The sequence below is a fragment of the Ambystoma mexicanum genome, chromosome 9 (genome assembly GCF_040938575.1).
Source record: "Ambystoma mexicanum isolate Mex_15411 chromosome 9, UKY_AmexF1_1, whole genome shotgun sequence".
NCBI lineage: Eukaryota > Metazoa > Chordata > Amphibia > Caudata > Ambystomatidae > Ambystoma > Ambystoma mexicanum.
Genome location: NC_090931.1, coordinates 493,838,981 through 493,853,016, shown reverse-complemented (window position 1 = coordinate 493,853,016; position 14,036 = coordinate 493,838,981). Strand labels below are relative to the sequence as shown.

The following is a 14,036-nucleotide window of genomic DNA, read 5'->3' as shown; positions in this document are numbered from 1 at the left end:
CTTCCTCTGTGCTGGGAGGCGATGCAGCTCTGGTTCTGGGCCATCCAGCAGGAGATTTCGATCTCGGCAGTTCATCTGGCCGGAGACGAAAATGAGACGGCGGACGCTCTGAGCAGGCAGAGCGCGATCTCCCACGAGTGGGAGCTGGCTCAGGAGATTTTCCTGGAGATCTTCGCCCTTTGGGGGACCCCTCAAGTGGATCTCTTCGCCTCCAGTGTCAACCAGAAGTGCGAAAGGTTCTGCTCGCGGGAATTTCCTCCAGGGGACGCGTTCGTGGTGGAGTGGTCCTTCCCACTGCTGTACGCGTTTCCTCCAGTCCCCGTCATCCCGCAAGTGCTGCAGAGGTTAGAGGTTCGGTTCCCGGATGATCCTCATTGCTCCGGCTTGGACCCGGAGGACGTGGTACCCGGACCTTCTCGACTTGTCCATCTGCCCTCCACGTCGTCTTTCTTACCGAGACGATCTGCTCTCACGGGAGGAGGGTCATGTTCTCCATCCAGAGGTCAGATCCCTTAACCTTCACGCTTGGCTTCTGAAAGGTAGAGGTATAAGGATTGGGACGTCCCTGAAGACGTGATGGAGGTGTTGCTTTCGGCCAGACGGCCGGCAATAAAGTCCCTGTACCGTTGCCGTTGGAGAAAGTTCTGCGACTGGGGCAGGGTTAAGAATGTGGATCCTTTTTCATGTGACATTCCTTTGGTTCTGTCTTTTTTGCTTTCATTAGCCCACAAGGGCCTCCAAGTGGGTACCATTAAAGGTTACCTGGCGGTGCTGTTCGTATTTAAGCGCTCGTCTGAGGAGTGTTCTTATTTCAAAATTCCTTTAATTTATCAGTTTCTGAAAGGGCTCACTAATGTGTTCCCTCCGTCACCTTTCCAGGTGCCCATTTGGGATTTGAACCTTTTTCTAAAGTTTCTAATGGGTGCTTCTTTTGAGCCTTTACATTCTTGTCCTTTGAAACTGTTAACCCTTAAAACTGTGTTTTTTGTTGTGGTCACTTAGGCTCGCAGGGTGAGTGAGTTGCAGGCACTTTCAGTTAAGCCACCCTTCACTGTGTTTCATAAGGACAGGGTTGTCCTTAGAATTCGTCCTTTCTTTCTTCCAAAAGTGGTGTCTGAATTTCATTTAAGCCAGAAGGTAATTCTTCCGGCATTTTATCTTCCTCCGCATCCTGGTAAGGAAGAGGGAGAGGCTCCATAGGTTGGATCCTAGGAGAGCTTTAAGTTTCTACATTTCACACATGTCCTGGGTCAGAGTGGATGATCAGCTCTTTATAGGTTACTCTGGAAGGTGTTTGGGACAAGCTGTTACTAAGCAGACTTTGTCTTGATGGATTATCTTGGCAATTTCTGAATGTTACCGCTTGGCGGGTAAGGACCCTCCGGTAGGCTTACGGGCGCATTCTACTAGGGGTATGGCTGTCTCTACTGCCCTGCAGAGCGGTGTTCCTATTTGTTACATCTGTGAAGCAGCCACTTGGGCTTTGGTCCATACCTTTGTACGACACGACTCCCTAGATTCTATTCAGGGGCAGGATCTGGCCTTTGGCAAGGCGGTCCTTTACTCTGCAATTTGATTGGGCATTCTAAATTTCTATATTCTAAATTATTTTTCCCTCTTCCATATGTTGGTACTGCTTTGGGAGTCTGTCATAGATATGGAATACGTCAGAGGATCCAATCCCCTCGAATAACAATTTACTCTCTTACCTGGTAACGTTCTTTCGATGGGATGGTTCCACGACGTATTCCATATCGATCCCTCCCTACCTGCCCCACTACAGAATTTCTTATGCGATTGCAGCTTACGTTTCCGCAAGGCTTTCTATGGTCATACTGGCAGAAGATTGGTGCCACACGTTCTGGGAAAAAAACTACAACTGAGGCTACGGGCGTCGTGCGTCCTACTTATAACATATGGTGACGTTTGATCGACGGAGGCCCTCGAGGACAGCGTTTCAACCTCATTTGCAGGACGCAGACTCCAAAATAATTTCCGAAGCAGCACAGATGTGGCGATTACTGTCATAGATATGGAATACGTCGTCGGACCATCCCATTGAAAGAATGTTACCTGGTAAGAGTAACTTGTTCATCTGGGGACCTCTTACTGATGAAAATTGTTCAGAAGCTGAAGTCGAAACTTGATGCTTACACTCGAAACCGAGCCGGAACTAGGTCAATCGCTGTTCCCGTCAACGCAATCTGAAAGCTGCTGTGCCTTCAAGAAACTGATCCAAGAGGACCTGGCTAGGAGACCTCTTCCCCGAGCTACGAGGGACCATCGTGCACCAGCTAACCTTCGCCAAAGTACTGTGGAAGTCAGTCCTCGAAAGGCTGCCGTCCGGAGACTGGGACCGCCGCGGAATCATGAAGCGAAGCGCCCGGACATTGTAGTCCATTACAGTCAACTATCGCCGACCGGAGCCGCAACGCTCCATTGCCTAAGACATTTGAATCCAAGGATTCTTTCGCCAGCACCGTCGACTGCTTTGTCCTGTCTGAGAAAGTCGAGGCCGTCGACCTGCCAAGGAGAATCCGCCAGTGGGTTTCCCACCAGCTGAAGACCTCAGACACTGACGAAGATCCTGAAGCCAGCTGTGGTCCCATCCAGTTCGCAGGCAGCAGATGCTGACGCCCTTGCTTGGCCAAAGTTCTTCATTGACTCTTTGCAGCAACTACCTATCGTTGTGGAGGTGCACCGCACGCCTCATCTTCGCAGGACGTCCATGACCGATCGTAGACAAGCATCGTCTGGACCGAAGCTGCTGCCTCGCTGCCATTGTTCACACTTTTCTTCGTGAGATCTCCATGATCCATGGCTCCTGCCTTTAAAGAGAGTCACTCGAGAAGGATCCGTCGATGACCCGACGTCGTGCTCTGCTAAACTAGGTACATTGGGGTGGTAGAACATTTGTAGGAGATAAGACTCTAATCGTCAATATATGGACTGGGCTTGTCAATCTACTTTATTTACAGGTTGCACAGGTGGGGGGGACCCTCATACAGAACTGTGTCTAGTGGTAGGGGCCCATTATTCTGCCAATTAACTAACCAACTTGTTTTCTTCCTAAGTCTATTGTTTCACTTTATTCATTGATTTGTATGTCATTTGAAACTGTCTACATTTGATGCATTTTAATGGAATCTAAGAAGTAATTGTGGTACCACATTGAGACTGTATTTATTTACTATTTTAGAATTGCCTGAGCACAAAGTGTGTTATTGTGATTGTGTATATAATTGAAACCTTATTTATATAAAGAGCTGTGTTTTCATTAACATAGTGTGTGGAAATTCCTTTGTGGGTGCTTGGGAACTACACTTTACTTAAGAACCAGCCCGCATCTCCTCCTGAGAGCCTAAACCACGATTGCCCGACCGTAGCTACCGAATAGAGAATTTTGGCTGGGGTACTCTGTGCTTCGACTCTGCCATATAGAGAGCAGGAGTGCAGATTCCCCCTCCAGTCTTTACACCCTCATATTCAGGACTACTTGAGGGCAATAGGCAAAGCATTAGGAGAGGCTTTAGGCCTGAAGGTAGGTAATAGAAGCTTGTCTATATTGGGTCTAGGGAGGCAACTGAAAGAACTGCCCACTAAAGCGGATGGAAAGATACGTGATACTGATGATGGTGAGGGTGCTGGGACTGGCGCAAAAATGGAAATCAAAGCTCCCCCCAACGGAGCATGAATGAATGTACTCCAGTACTGGAGTGGGCCACCTATTTGTTACAAGGGGATCACCAAGTATTTCTGCAAGACTGGTCCAGAACCCTGGGTTTTCTTTAAAAGGGGCCAAGGGCGAAATGGTGCTCGAAAAAACACACTATTGGGTCTGGTGGAATAAAAACCAAGATACGAGACCATATGAACCCAAATTGTACAGAAAGTCGAAAGGGATTGTCTCTGTTCATGGTGGGACTTTTTGATGGTGGGGGGGGGGTGAGGGGTGTTGCTTTGTTTTGGAAAAATTGTGAAAATGTTAATAAAAATGTTATGGGGAAAAAAACAATAAATGCTGCTATTGGTCATGATGTGAGCAGTGTTGAGCTTGAACATGAGGAACAGGTTAGCCTATTATACCTGTGGTTGTAGGTATTACAACTTGTATAAGCTTACTCAAGGAGCTGGGGAGTCAGACAATATATCAAACAACTCCTAACGTTCCAGATCTCCTCAAGTTCTGTGAACACCTCAAGACTTTCCTCTTTTCCTCCTTCCCTCACTCCCTCCCGTGCTAAACCCCACAGTAGCTGTGATTGGTGGCCTGGGCTCTTGTCCTTTCTGGGTCCTGTCCTTCTGCCTGATTGCCCTCAGCATCAGCCCTCCCCCTGCACTTGCCCTCGGCCACCACTTGGAATGTGCTGCTTCACAGACCTGCACTTATTGGATGGGCTGGTGACCCATCTTCTCCCTCGTGGTCACTGCCTGGCACTTACCTGTTGCCTTTGCAACCAGCTCTTGCACTTATCTGTTGCCTTGCAACACTCCACCCTGGCACTTTATCCCTCTGTTGATCTTTTAGCACTTACCCCTTCCCCTATCCCTTCTCTATATGCACTTACATGATCCAAATGTTCACAAGGCCTAGTATAACTGCTTTTCTGCAGTTTGCATATTCCATTCCCCTGTTCCTTTCCCTTTGCCTTGTGGGCACTTTGAAACACAATTTTCTTGTTCTATAAGTGCCTTTATTTAATTTTTATTGTATTGTGCATTTATAAACTGTTGTGAGTTGTGACTAAGAAGAATCACTGCATTCTTGCTATGTGAAAAGGATAAGTGTTGTAAATGGTGTATTACACATTGCAGACTTGAGAAATTGTTAAACATCTATGATGTAGTTTGGGTTCCCTTGCAAAAGCAAGGGGTTTGTCCAAAACGCATCAGGTATTTCCCACACTTTAGACGGATGAAAATACCATCAACTCTGACTTTGTTTAGTTGAAGATAACCTACTCAAGTACCTAGAGCAATCATCAAGGGTGCCATTACCGTAGGAGCACAGTTAGTATATCTAGCAAATGATGTGATGATGATTTTGTGTACAATGATGGCATTTCATTTGTTATAATTTTCATGGAGACATTTTTGTGAATCTGCTGTTTTGGAAACCACTTCTTGTTTGAAATTCTGTGTTTAAATAATATTGTATGACGAGTATTACTCTTATTAAGGAGTACAAACATTTTATTGATTTCAAACAAAGGTGGGGTGTTTAACTGAATCAGTGAATCACGTTGTGAATGCATGTTTGAAATTAACTGATTAACACACTATTATAAGTCCTCATTTAGAACTTAAATGTATAATCGAAGGGATATAATCTTTCCTGTTTGGAGTGCATCTCGATTGCTCGTTACGACAAAAAGAGTCTTGTTAGGATTTAATAATGGGAACGTGCATATGCAGCCTTCTGACCAACATGCTTACTACAGAATCTTAAGTATCCTGCAAGTAAGATAGTTGCCCATCAACTGTTCTAGTGTGGCTTGCTCATGATCTCATCAGCCCCAACTGTCGCATAAGCTGCACTGAAGAAAGAAGTTGTCGAGACACATTGCATCTTATGTTCAGCACTATATACTGAAAGACGATGTGTGGGCGGTGATGTCGAAATGTACCCCACCAAGTGTGACAATCGCTCATGTCTAGTCTGCTGCTTTTGGCTCAAACCTCTTACGCAATGAAAAGAAAGGTGGTGCTTCTCTTTCAATGAGAGCAGCAAAAAAGAGGACAATGGAAGGGGAGATGGGACATGTTGGGAAAAGACTAGTTGAGTGTTTGAGAAATTCTAATATTTGTTTTTACTAGTTTCTTGATGTATTCCTGAGATTTGCAGTTTTAAATTTTACTGCACTGAGAGAAGTTGGGAATAATAGAAGCGTCCAATCTTCCCATAGAATGCACTAATCATGCATGTGAAGTATCACAGACCTCCGATTGCATTCAAGTGTCTGTCCTCTGAAAACAATAACCTTAACAATGTTCAACAGAAAATCTACAAACCACCACCTTCCTTACTGCACTCAATCACTTGCCCAGCGCCTTTTTCCCTAGGACTGGAACAGGTGAGATCGGTCATGTCAAATGTCAACTGGGTTGGTCCGGCCATTGGTTTTCTTTTATGGGTATTGAAACTGATGCAATAAGTCGGCTGATGGTCATTTCTTCACAACTGTTTTTTTTTTTATTTCGTTATGGTACTGTAGTTAAATGAAACTACAAAGATATAAAAATATTTCAAGGATTTGTGAGATAAAAAAAATCTATGAAACAAACACGTTCTCAGAGTAAAAAGTTGTTTGTAATTCTTGGATTTTAATTCCATTTCTTTCCCTTGAAATGAGCAGGTGAAGAACATTCAGGAAGACCTGGAGGAACTGAGTCCATGTAAAATCAGACATACAAAGAAAGTAGGTATATTCCATGGGAACTTTTCAGTATTTAGGATGTTTCATAAATATTGTTTATAAAGCAATATGTAATTTATCAACTAAATTGAAAACATACTTTCATTTCTGGAGACTGAATACATCTTTATTGCATTTTGCCAGTGAAATCAACAGAATGTTAGGTATTCTAAATCCTCAAACTCACTAATTGCTCTTATTCGTTAGCCTTTATTGGTCTATAATAAAATAGTATTTTAAAAGTCAGTTTGCCACTACCCTTAACAAGTGTGCTCCCATAAAGTGCCTTTTACACTTAATAGACCATTTTTTCGTTTGCATAATGTTTGTTCCTGGACAACTTCAAGAAGTGCTGACCACAAGGAGGCCCGATGTATGATACCCTAGACCTACGACCTTGCACAGGACCACATCAAATTGTAATTTTGTAATACAGAGATGGCTTTCCAATTGCATGTAAACCTACACAAAAAGGACTTTTCGAAGGGATTGTATCCTCCGACGTATTCCTTATCTTTGATAATTAGTCTCCAGCTTGCTGGCCTTGGAACATTTTTTCTCAGTAGAGGGCGCTGCTTATCAACTTCCGTCGAGTTGGTGTCTCTCGACAGCCACCGTATCGGCGCCGACGTCACCATGCCCATAAATAGCCACGCGCAGCGTCTGTTGCTCAGTTCTATTTTTCCGCGCTTCGTGGTGCCTCGGAATATCGTTGCTCAGTTCTTCAGTCAAATATACTTAATTATTCCTCGAATACCAACTTGTACTCGATGGCTTCCTCATCCGAACCGATGACTCTACGGTCCGGCTTCAAAAAATGTCGGGACTGTGGAAAGAAAATGTCGTTGACGGATCCTCACAGGATCTGTTTGTGGTGCCTGGGAGTCGAGCACCATTGTTCGGAGTACGAGGACTGCATGTCCATGATGGCGAAAGCCTTGATGGAGCGTAAGGGGAAGCTCGAGAGAGGTAAGGCAGTTAAAACTTCTTCGAAAGTTTCCTCGGCGGAGTCGAGACATTCGTCTCCTCGCCATCACAAGAGACATTCTCGCTCTAGGTCTCGAAGCTGTTCCCATCACTCTTTGAGATCCAAGAATTAAAAAAATAGACGTCGAAGACCCCTTCTTCGTCTTCCATTTCCCCGAAAAGGGTCTCCTGCCCCACAAAACATAGCTCTCAGGCTGAGTGGGAGGAATTCAGGAAAAAGATGCTTAGTGTCTTTGAGAAAGCAGCCTCGACCCCCTCGAAGACTGCTGAGGGTGATACCCTGGGTGAAAGACCCAAAAAATCAAAACGCCGCGAGTCGCAGCACCCGGTGAAAAAAGCTACTAGAGAGTGCCACGAACCCTCGAGTAAAGGCAAGGTCGCGTCTTTGACGCCATCGTCGAAAGTCCCTTCGATGCATAGATCTGCGTCTTCTACACCATTATCGAAGGGTTCTTCGAGGCACAGGTCAGTCGATTGAACGCCGTCTTCGACGCCGAGAAAGGACAAATCCACGGCCACCTCACAGCCAGTGGCCATACCCAGATCCTCGATCACTAGAATGTTGTCGACAACCTCGAGTAGAATTCCGATACTCTCGAGTTCCTCGTGGCCTCTACCAACTTTCTCAACGCCTTTTTCGATGGTTTCGAAGCCTTTAACGTCCGCGTCGACGACGTCGTTTTCTCAGCCAATTATGACGAATTTGACCCCTTCTGCTCTGGAAATGGGATTTATACCATTTCCAAGATCTGATCATTCCAGAGCCTTCTCTATTTACGAAGAAGGGGAGAATTCGGATCAGGAAAGACCTTTTGAGTTGCAGGGATCTGCAACTCCTGTACCAGAGGAATTTACCTCTGAGGAAGGTAGGTTAAAGGACCTCCAAGAATCCTTACATGAAGCAAGTGGGTTGGACACTTCCCCAGAAGTGGAATTTGCCAAACCAGACCCAGGGGAACATGCTGAAACCCCTTATAGAACCTTGATGGCAAGGACAATAGAGTTTATGGGGTGGTCTACACCCGTACCTGCTTTTCAGCAAGACGACCTCACAGACATTTTGGTTAAACGTCCACAAGAGGATCCTGTGGTGCCATTTCATGCGGCATTACAAAGGAAAATATTGGCAAACTGGGAAACCCCTGAGGTTATCCCGGCGGTTAACAAAAAATTATCAGCCAAATATAGGGTGTCTACTGCTGACCCTGAATATTTATCCAGACACCCAACTCCGGGGAGTCTGGTTGTTCAGGCAGCAACTTCATCAGGTAGTAAATCGGCTTACCCTACTGTTCCACAGGACAGGGATGACAAGAGATATGACTCTATGGCCAAAAAAGTCTTTTCTGCATGTAGCATGGCGTTGAAATCCATCAATGCTACTTGTACGCTCGCAAGGTTCAGCCACACACTTTGGGAGTGTGCTTCATCAGCGGCTGACTGCCTCCTGGAGGGAGAAGAAAGGGAAGCGTTTCTAAACATCATTGAGGATGGTAAAGATGCAAGATGCAAATCCCTTCAAACTGGCATCGATTCTGCTGACCGCATCAGCAGGGCCATGGCGGCAAGTACAACAACCCGGAGATTTGCTTGGTTGCGAAAGTCTTGTTTTGCTCCAGATGTGCAAAGCAGACTCTTGAATATGCCCTTTGACGGCTCTTCTTTGTTTGGTAGGAAGGCGGATGACAGTTTAGAAAAGCTACAAACATCAAAGGCAGCAGCAAAATCCTTGGGAGCTGCAATTCGTCAGACACCATATCGTCCCTCAGGAACCTCTTGGAGAGGTAAGTCCTTTCGCTTCTATTCCGCATTCGGAAGAGGCAGAGGACAGCCGGTTCAAAGGGGTCAGAAAAGATTCACCCGAGGTGGACGGGTTAAAAATACAAAAGCCGCAGCAGGTGCCTCTTTACCCTCGGCATCTGCATCAGCTGCCTCCAAACCGCTCTGAGGACTCTCCTCACAAGACACCAGTAGGGGGCAGGTTAACTCCACATCTGACGGAATGGCAGGCTATTACGTCAGATGCTTGGGCATTGGAGACGGTTGCCCAAGGTTACTGCCTGCCTTTTCTACGCATCCCTCAGTCATCCACCGGGGAACAGCTCTCTGAAAGTTCCAGATCCGCTCCTCTTGCAGGAAATTGTAGACCTGCTAGAGAAAGGTGCCATAGAACCGGTACCTGTAGTGGAGAGGAACAAGGGCTGGTACTCCCCCTACTTTCTCATACCGAAGAAAGACGGAGGACTGAGACCTATCTTGGACTTACAAGAATTGAACAAGTTCCTCAGGAAGGACAAGTTGAAGATGGTAACTCTCTCTCGGATCCTTCAGGCCCTCCAGCTCCAGGACTGGCTGGTATCTCTGGACCTCCAGGATGCTTATTTCCATGTGCCAATCCATCTCAAACACAGGAAATACCTGAGGTCCGCAATTGGCGGCTCTCATTATCAATTTCGAGTTCTGCCATTTGGGCTGACCTCCGCCCCGAGGGTCTTCACCAAGTTAATGTCGGTAGTGGCTGCAAGTCTGAGGGGAGGGATTCACGTCTACCCTTACCTGGACGATTGGCTGATCAGGGCTGTATCTTCGGAAAAGCTCAGATCCAGCTTATGTCTGCCACTTCCTTCACAAATTGGGCTTCTCCCTCAATTTAAAGAAGTCACAGATGATACCATCACAGAGACTCCAGTTCATCGGAGCGGTCCTGGACACTTCTCTGGGAAAAGCCTCGCCCCCAGAGGGGAGGGCTCAAGATATTCAGCAGATGGTCACCAAGTTTCAAAATGCCCAACATCTCCCAGCCTTCGACTTTTTGACGTTGCTAGGCCTCATGGCATCCTGCATCTTCCTTGTGCCAGAGGCTCGCCTGAGAATGAGATCTCTCCAGTGGGCACGGAGAACCCAGTGGTCGCAGTTCTCAGGAAAAATGACAGATCTCCTTCGGATTCCGGACAAGGTAGCCAGAGTATTCAATGGTGGGTTTATCGAGAGAACATTTTGAAAGAACTGTTTTGGCAACCATGGCCGGAGATAACAGTAGTCACGGACGCCTCACTCACGGGATGGGGAGCCCATGCCAACGACTTGACCATCAGCGGTCGTTGATCTCCATCGGAGTCCAGACTACTTATCAACCTATTGGAGCTGAGAGCGATCAGACTAGCGCTGAAAGCTTTCCTGCCATCAGTACAGGGAAACAATGTCCTTATAATGACGGACAACTCAGTGGCCATGCACTACCTCAACAAAAGAGGAGGTGTGGGATCACTGCCACTGTGCAGTGAGGCAATGCAGCTCTGGTTTTAGGCAATTCAAGAAGGAATCTCTATAGGCAGTTCACCTAGCCGGAGAGAAGAACTTGACGGCGGACGCTCTGAGCAGGCAGGGCACAGTCTCCCACGAGTGGGAACTAGCTCAGGAAGTCCTTCAGGAGATCTTCGCCCTTTGTGGAACCCCTCAAGTGGATCTGTTTGCCACCAGTACCAACAGGAAGTGCAATCTGTTTTGTTCAAGGGAATTTCCCCCGAGAGGAGCTCTGGGGGACGCGTTCGCAGTGGACTGGGAGTTTCCACTCCTGTACGCGTTTCCACCAGTCCCTGTCATTCCTCAAATGATCAGGAGGTTGAGAAGATTCCGGAGGACTATGATCCTAATTGCCCCAGACTGGGCCAGGAGAACGTGGTACCCGGACCTTCTGGACATGTCCGTCTACCCTCCAATTCGCCTTCCACTCAAGGAGAATCTTCTCTCATAGAAGGGAGGTCAGGTTCTCCATCCAGACATCAGAAAGGTTGAGATACAAGGATTGGGACCTCCCTGATGACGTCATGGAGGTGTTGCTTTGAGCCAAAAGACCAGCAACAAAGTCTTTATACCGATGCCGTTGGAACAAATTTTGCAGCTGGTGTAGAGAAGAGAATATCGACCACTTTTCATGTGGTACACCAACGGTGTTATCCTTTCTACTCTAGTTGGCAAATTCAGGCCTTTAAGTTGGCACTATCAAGGTCTATCTCGCAGTGCTATCCATCTTCAAGTGCACTGCAGAGGAGCCATCATATTTCAAATTACCCTTAGTAATACAATTTCTAAAGGGATTAACTAATGTCTATCCTCCAAGACCATTCCAAGTTCCCTTATGGGACTTAAATTTAGTCTGAAATTTCCTGATGGGTACTCCTTTCGAACCACTCCACTCTTGTTCGCTAAGATTTCTCACCCTTAAAACTGTCTTATTAGTGGCACTAACATCTGCTAGAAGGGTGCGCGAATTACAAGCTCTATCTTGTAAACCCCCTCATACAACTTTTCATAAAGACATAGTTGTCCTACAGGTGAAGCCTACTTTCCTCCCAAAGGTGGTTTCTGAATCCCACATCACTCAGAAAATTACCTTACCTTCATTCTATCCTCCTCCCCATAAGGGGAAAGAGGAAGAAAGGCTACATAGGCTGGACCCAAGGCAGGCTTTAAGCTTTTACATCAGCAGACTTGCTAGGATTAGGCAAGCAGACAAACTGTTCGTAGGTTACTCAGGGCACAAATTGGGACTACCGGTAACAAAACAGACCATTTCCAGATGGATTATTTTGGCCATTCTGGAATGTTATAAACTAGCAGGGAAATAGCCTCCTCAAAATCTTAGGGCTCATTCAACCAGGGGTATTGCAGTCTCTTCGGCCCTCCAAAGAGGGGTTCCGGTTCAAGACATATGTGCAGCTGCCACATGGTCGTCCGCACATACCTTCACAAGATTTTACAACCTGGATTCCTCCTCTAGTCAAGAGACTAGGTTTGGCAAAGCTGTATTACATTCTGTTCATTCCTAAAGGGAAACGTGGCGTTTTTACTCCCACCTCCAATTACACACCACTGCTATGGGAGTCTATCAAAGATAAGGAATATGTCGGAGGACACAATCCCTTCGAAGAACAAGTTACTTCTTACCTGGTAACGTATTACTGCGCGGATGGATGGGAGGGGCGATAAGGAATACATCGATGGAACATCCCATCGAAAGAACGTTACCAGGTAAGAAGTAACTTGTTCTTCTGCTCTATCCTTACTCCAAAGATTGCAGCACTTATCACCAGATAGCTGCCAATTTTAGGGAGTGTCTTGTATGTCTTTCTAGCTGCTTGAGGCAGATGTTGAGCTGCATTGTGACTGCTCATTATATGTGACGTGTGGATCCATTCAGTGAGCCTACTCTGGCATGGAGTCTCCAATATCCCCCCCCCCCCCATACCCCCACCAAGAGCGAGTTTACACACATTTAGTAGGTCTTGTGAATTTTAGACATCAGCTAATCTAGGATGTAACTGGGAAACATTTATAGGAAATTGTATCTCGGTCTTGGAAATATTCATGTTTTAGGTAGTAAGCCACAGTAAAGCACCCTTACCAGTGTGTCACTAAGTCCATTGTCTGGCTCTCTAGCAAGTGTGTGGGGGTGGGTATGATGCCACTGCCCACTATATTGGGCTTTCTTTGTCTGCCCTGGCATCCTGGCCCTTGTTCCCGCTTCTTAATTTTGTAATTTGGACCCCCCAGCCTTGCCACATGCCCTCCTCCCTCCCTCCGCTTCCACTTCCTTGGTTGGTTTGTTGCCCCGCCTCCCACCATCCCTGATTGGCTGCCAGGTGCTTAAACACACCTGGCCAGGGCAGCCGCCTGCCCGGCAGCCCCTTCGGTTTAGGGCCCCAAGGCAAAGGGCGGCTCCATCAGAGGCGGCTCCAGACAGTGTCAGCAGGTGTCCGCAGGGGAAGCCAGTGGCCAGCCGTCAACCAGCACCAGCCAAAAAAAGTAAGTGTGGCATGGGTGGAAAGTAGAGCAATCACTCTACTCCGGAAAACCCTACCACTCAACATTACCGTACCTCTGATTTGTGAACTCTAGCAATGCTGCACCTAATTATTATTGTGAACATTCACCTGCGTCGCCTCTAGATAAGATTGTGATTGTTAGCAGCGCCACACATAGAATTGCGAATTTAACAATAAGGCACCTAACCAGAAGTGTGTACATTAGCATACGCCAGACAGGATTGTGAATATTAGCAATGCTGCACCTAATTATTATGGTGAACATTACCCTGCGTCGCTTCTTGATAAGATTGTGAATGTTGGCAACGCCAGAATTGTGAACATTAGCCTGCGCCAGATCAAGACAGGATTGCGAATGTTAAGTAGTCCAACATTTAGCCGGCATCACTTCTAGATAGGACTGTGAATGTTAGCAATGCCACACTTGGTGAACGTTGGTCTGTGTCACATCTAGATAGGATTATGAATGTTAGCAGCGCCCTACCTAGTTTGAATTGTGAACATTGGCCTACGCTGGACCCTGGCTGAATTGTGAATGGTGGCACTGCCACACCTAGTTAAAATTGTGAACATTAGCCTGCGCCAGACCTGACGGAAATTTGAATGCTAGCAATTGCCACACCTAGCTAGAATTGTGAACATTCACATGCGACATGAATGTTAACAATTGCCTCACTTGGTTACATTTTGTCGAATATTAACAAAGCCTGCACCTGACCCAGATAGAATTGTGAATGTTGGCAAATGCCACACTTGGAGTTGAGAACATTAGCCTGCATCACATCTAAACATGATGGTAAAATGTCGG

General features: G+C 46.5%; 1 protein-coding gene across 9 annotated transcripts in view; it reads left to right on the top strand.

Moving 5' to 3' along the window:
- KIAA0753 (KIAA0753 ortholog) overlaps nt 1–14,036 on the top strand; it is a 1,822,630-nt gene that overhangs the window by 597,713 nt on the left and 1,210,881 nt on the right. For all 9 annotated transcript variants that reach the window (XM_069615058.1, XM_069615057.1, XM_069615051.1 and 6 more), the window contains one exon: nt 6,357–6,419. In XM_069615058.1, coding sequence (XP_069471159.1) covers nt 6,357–6,419 — 63 coding nt within the window. The remainder of the gene's footprint in view (nt 1–6,356; nt 6,420–14,036) is intronic.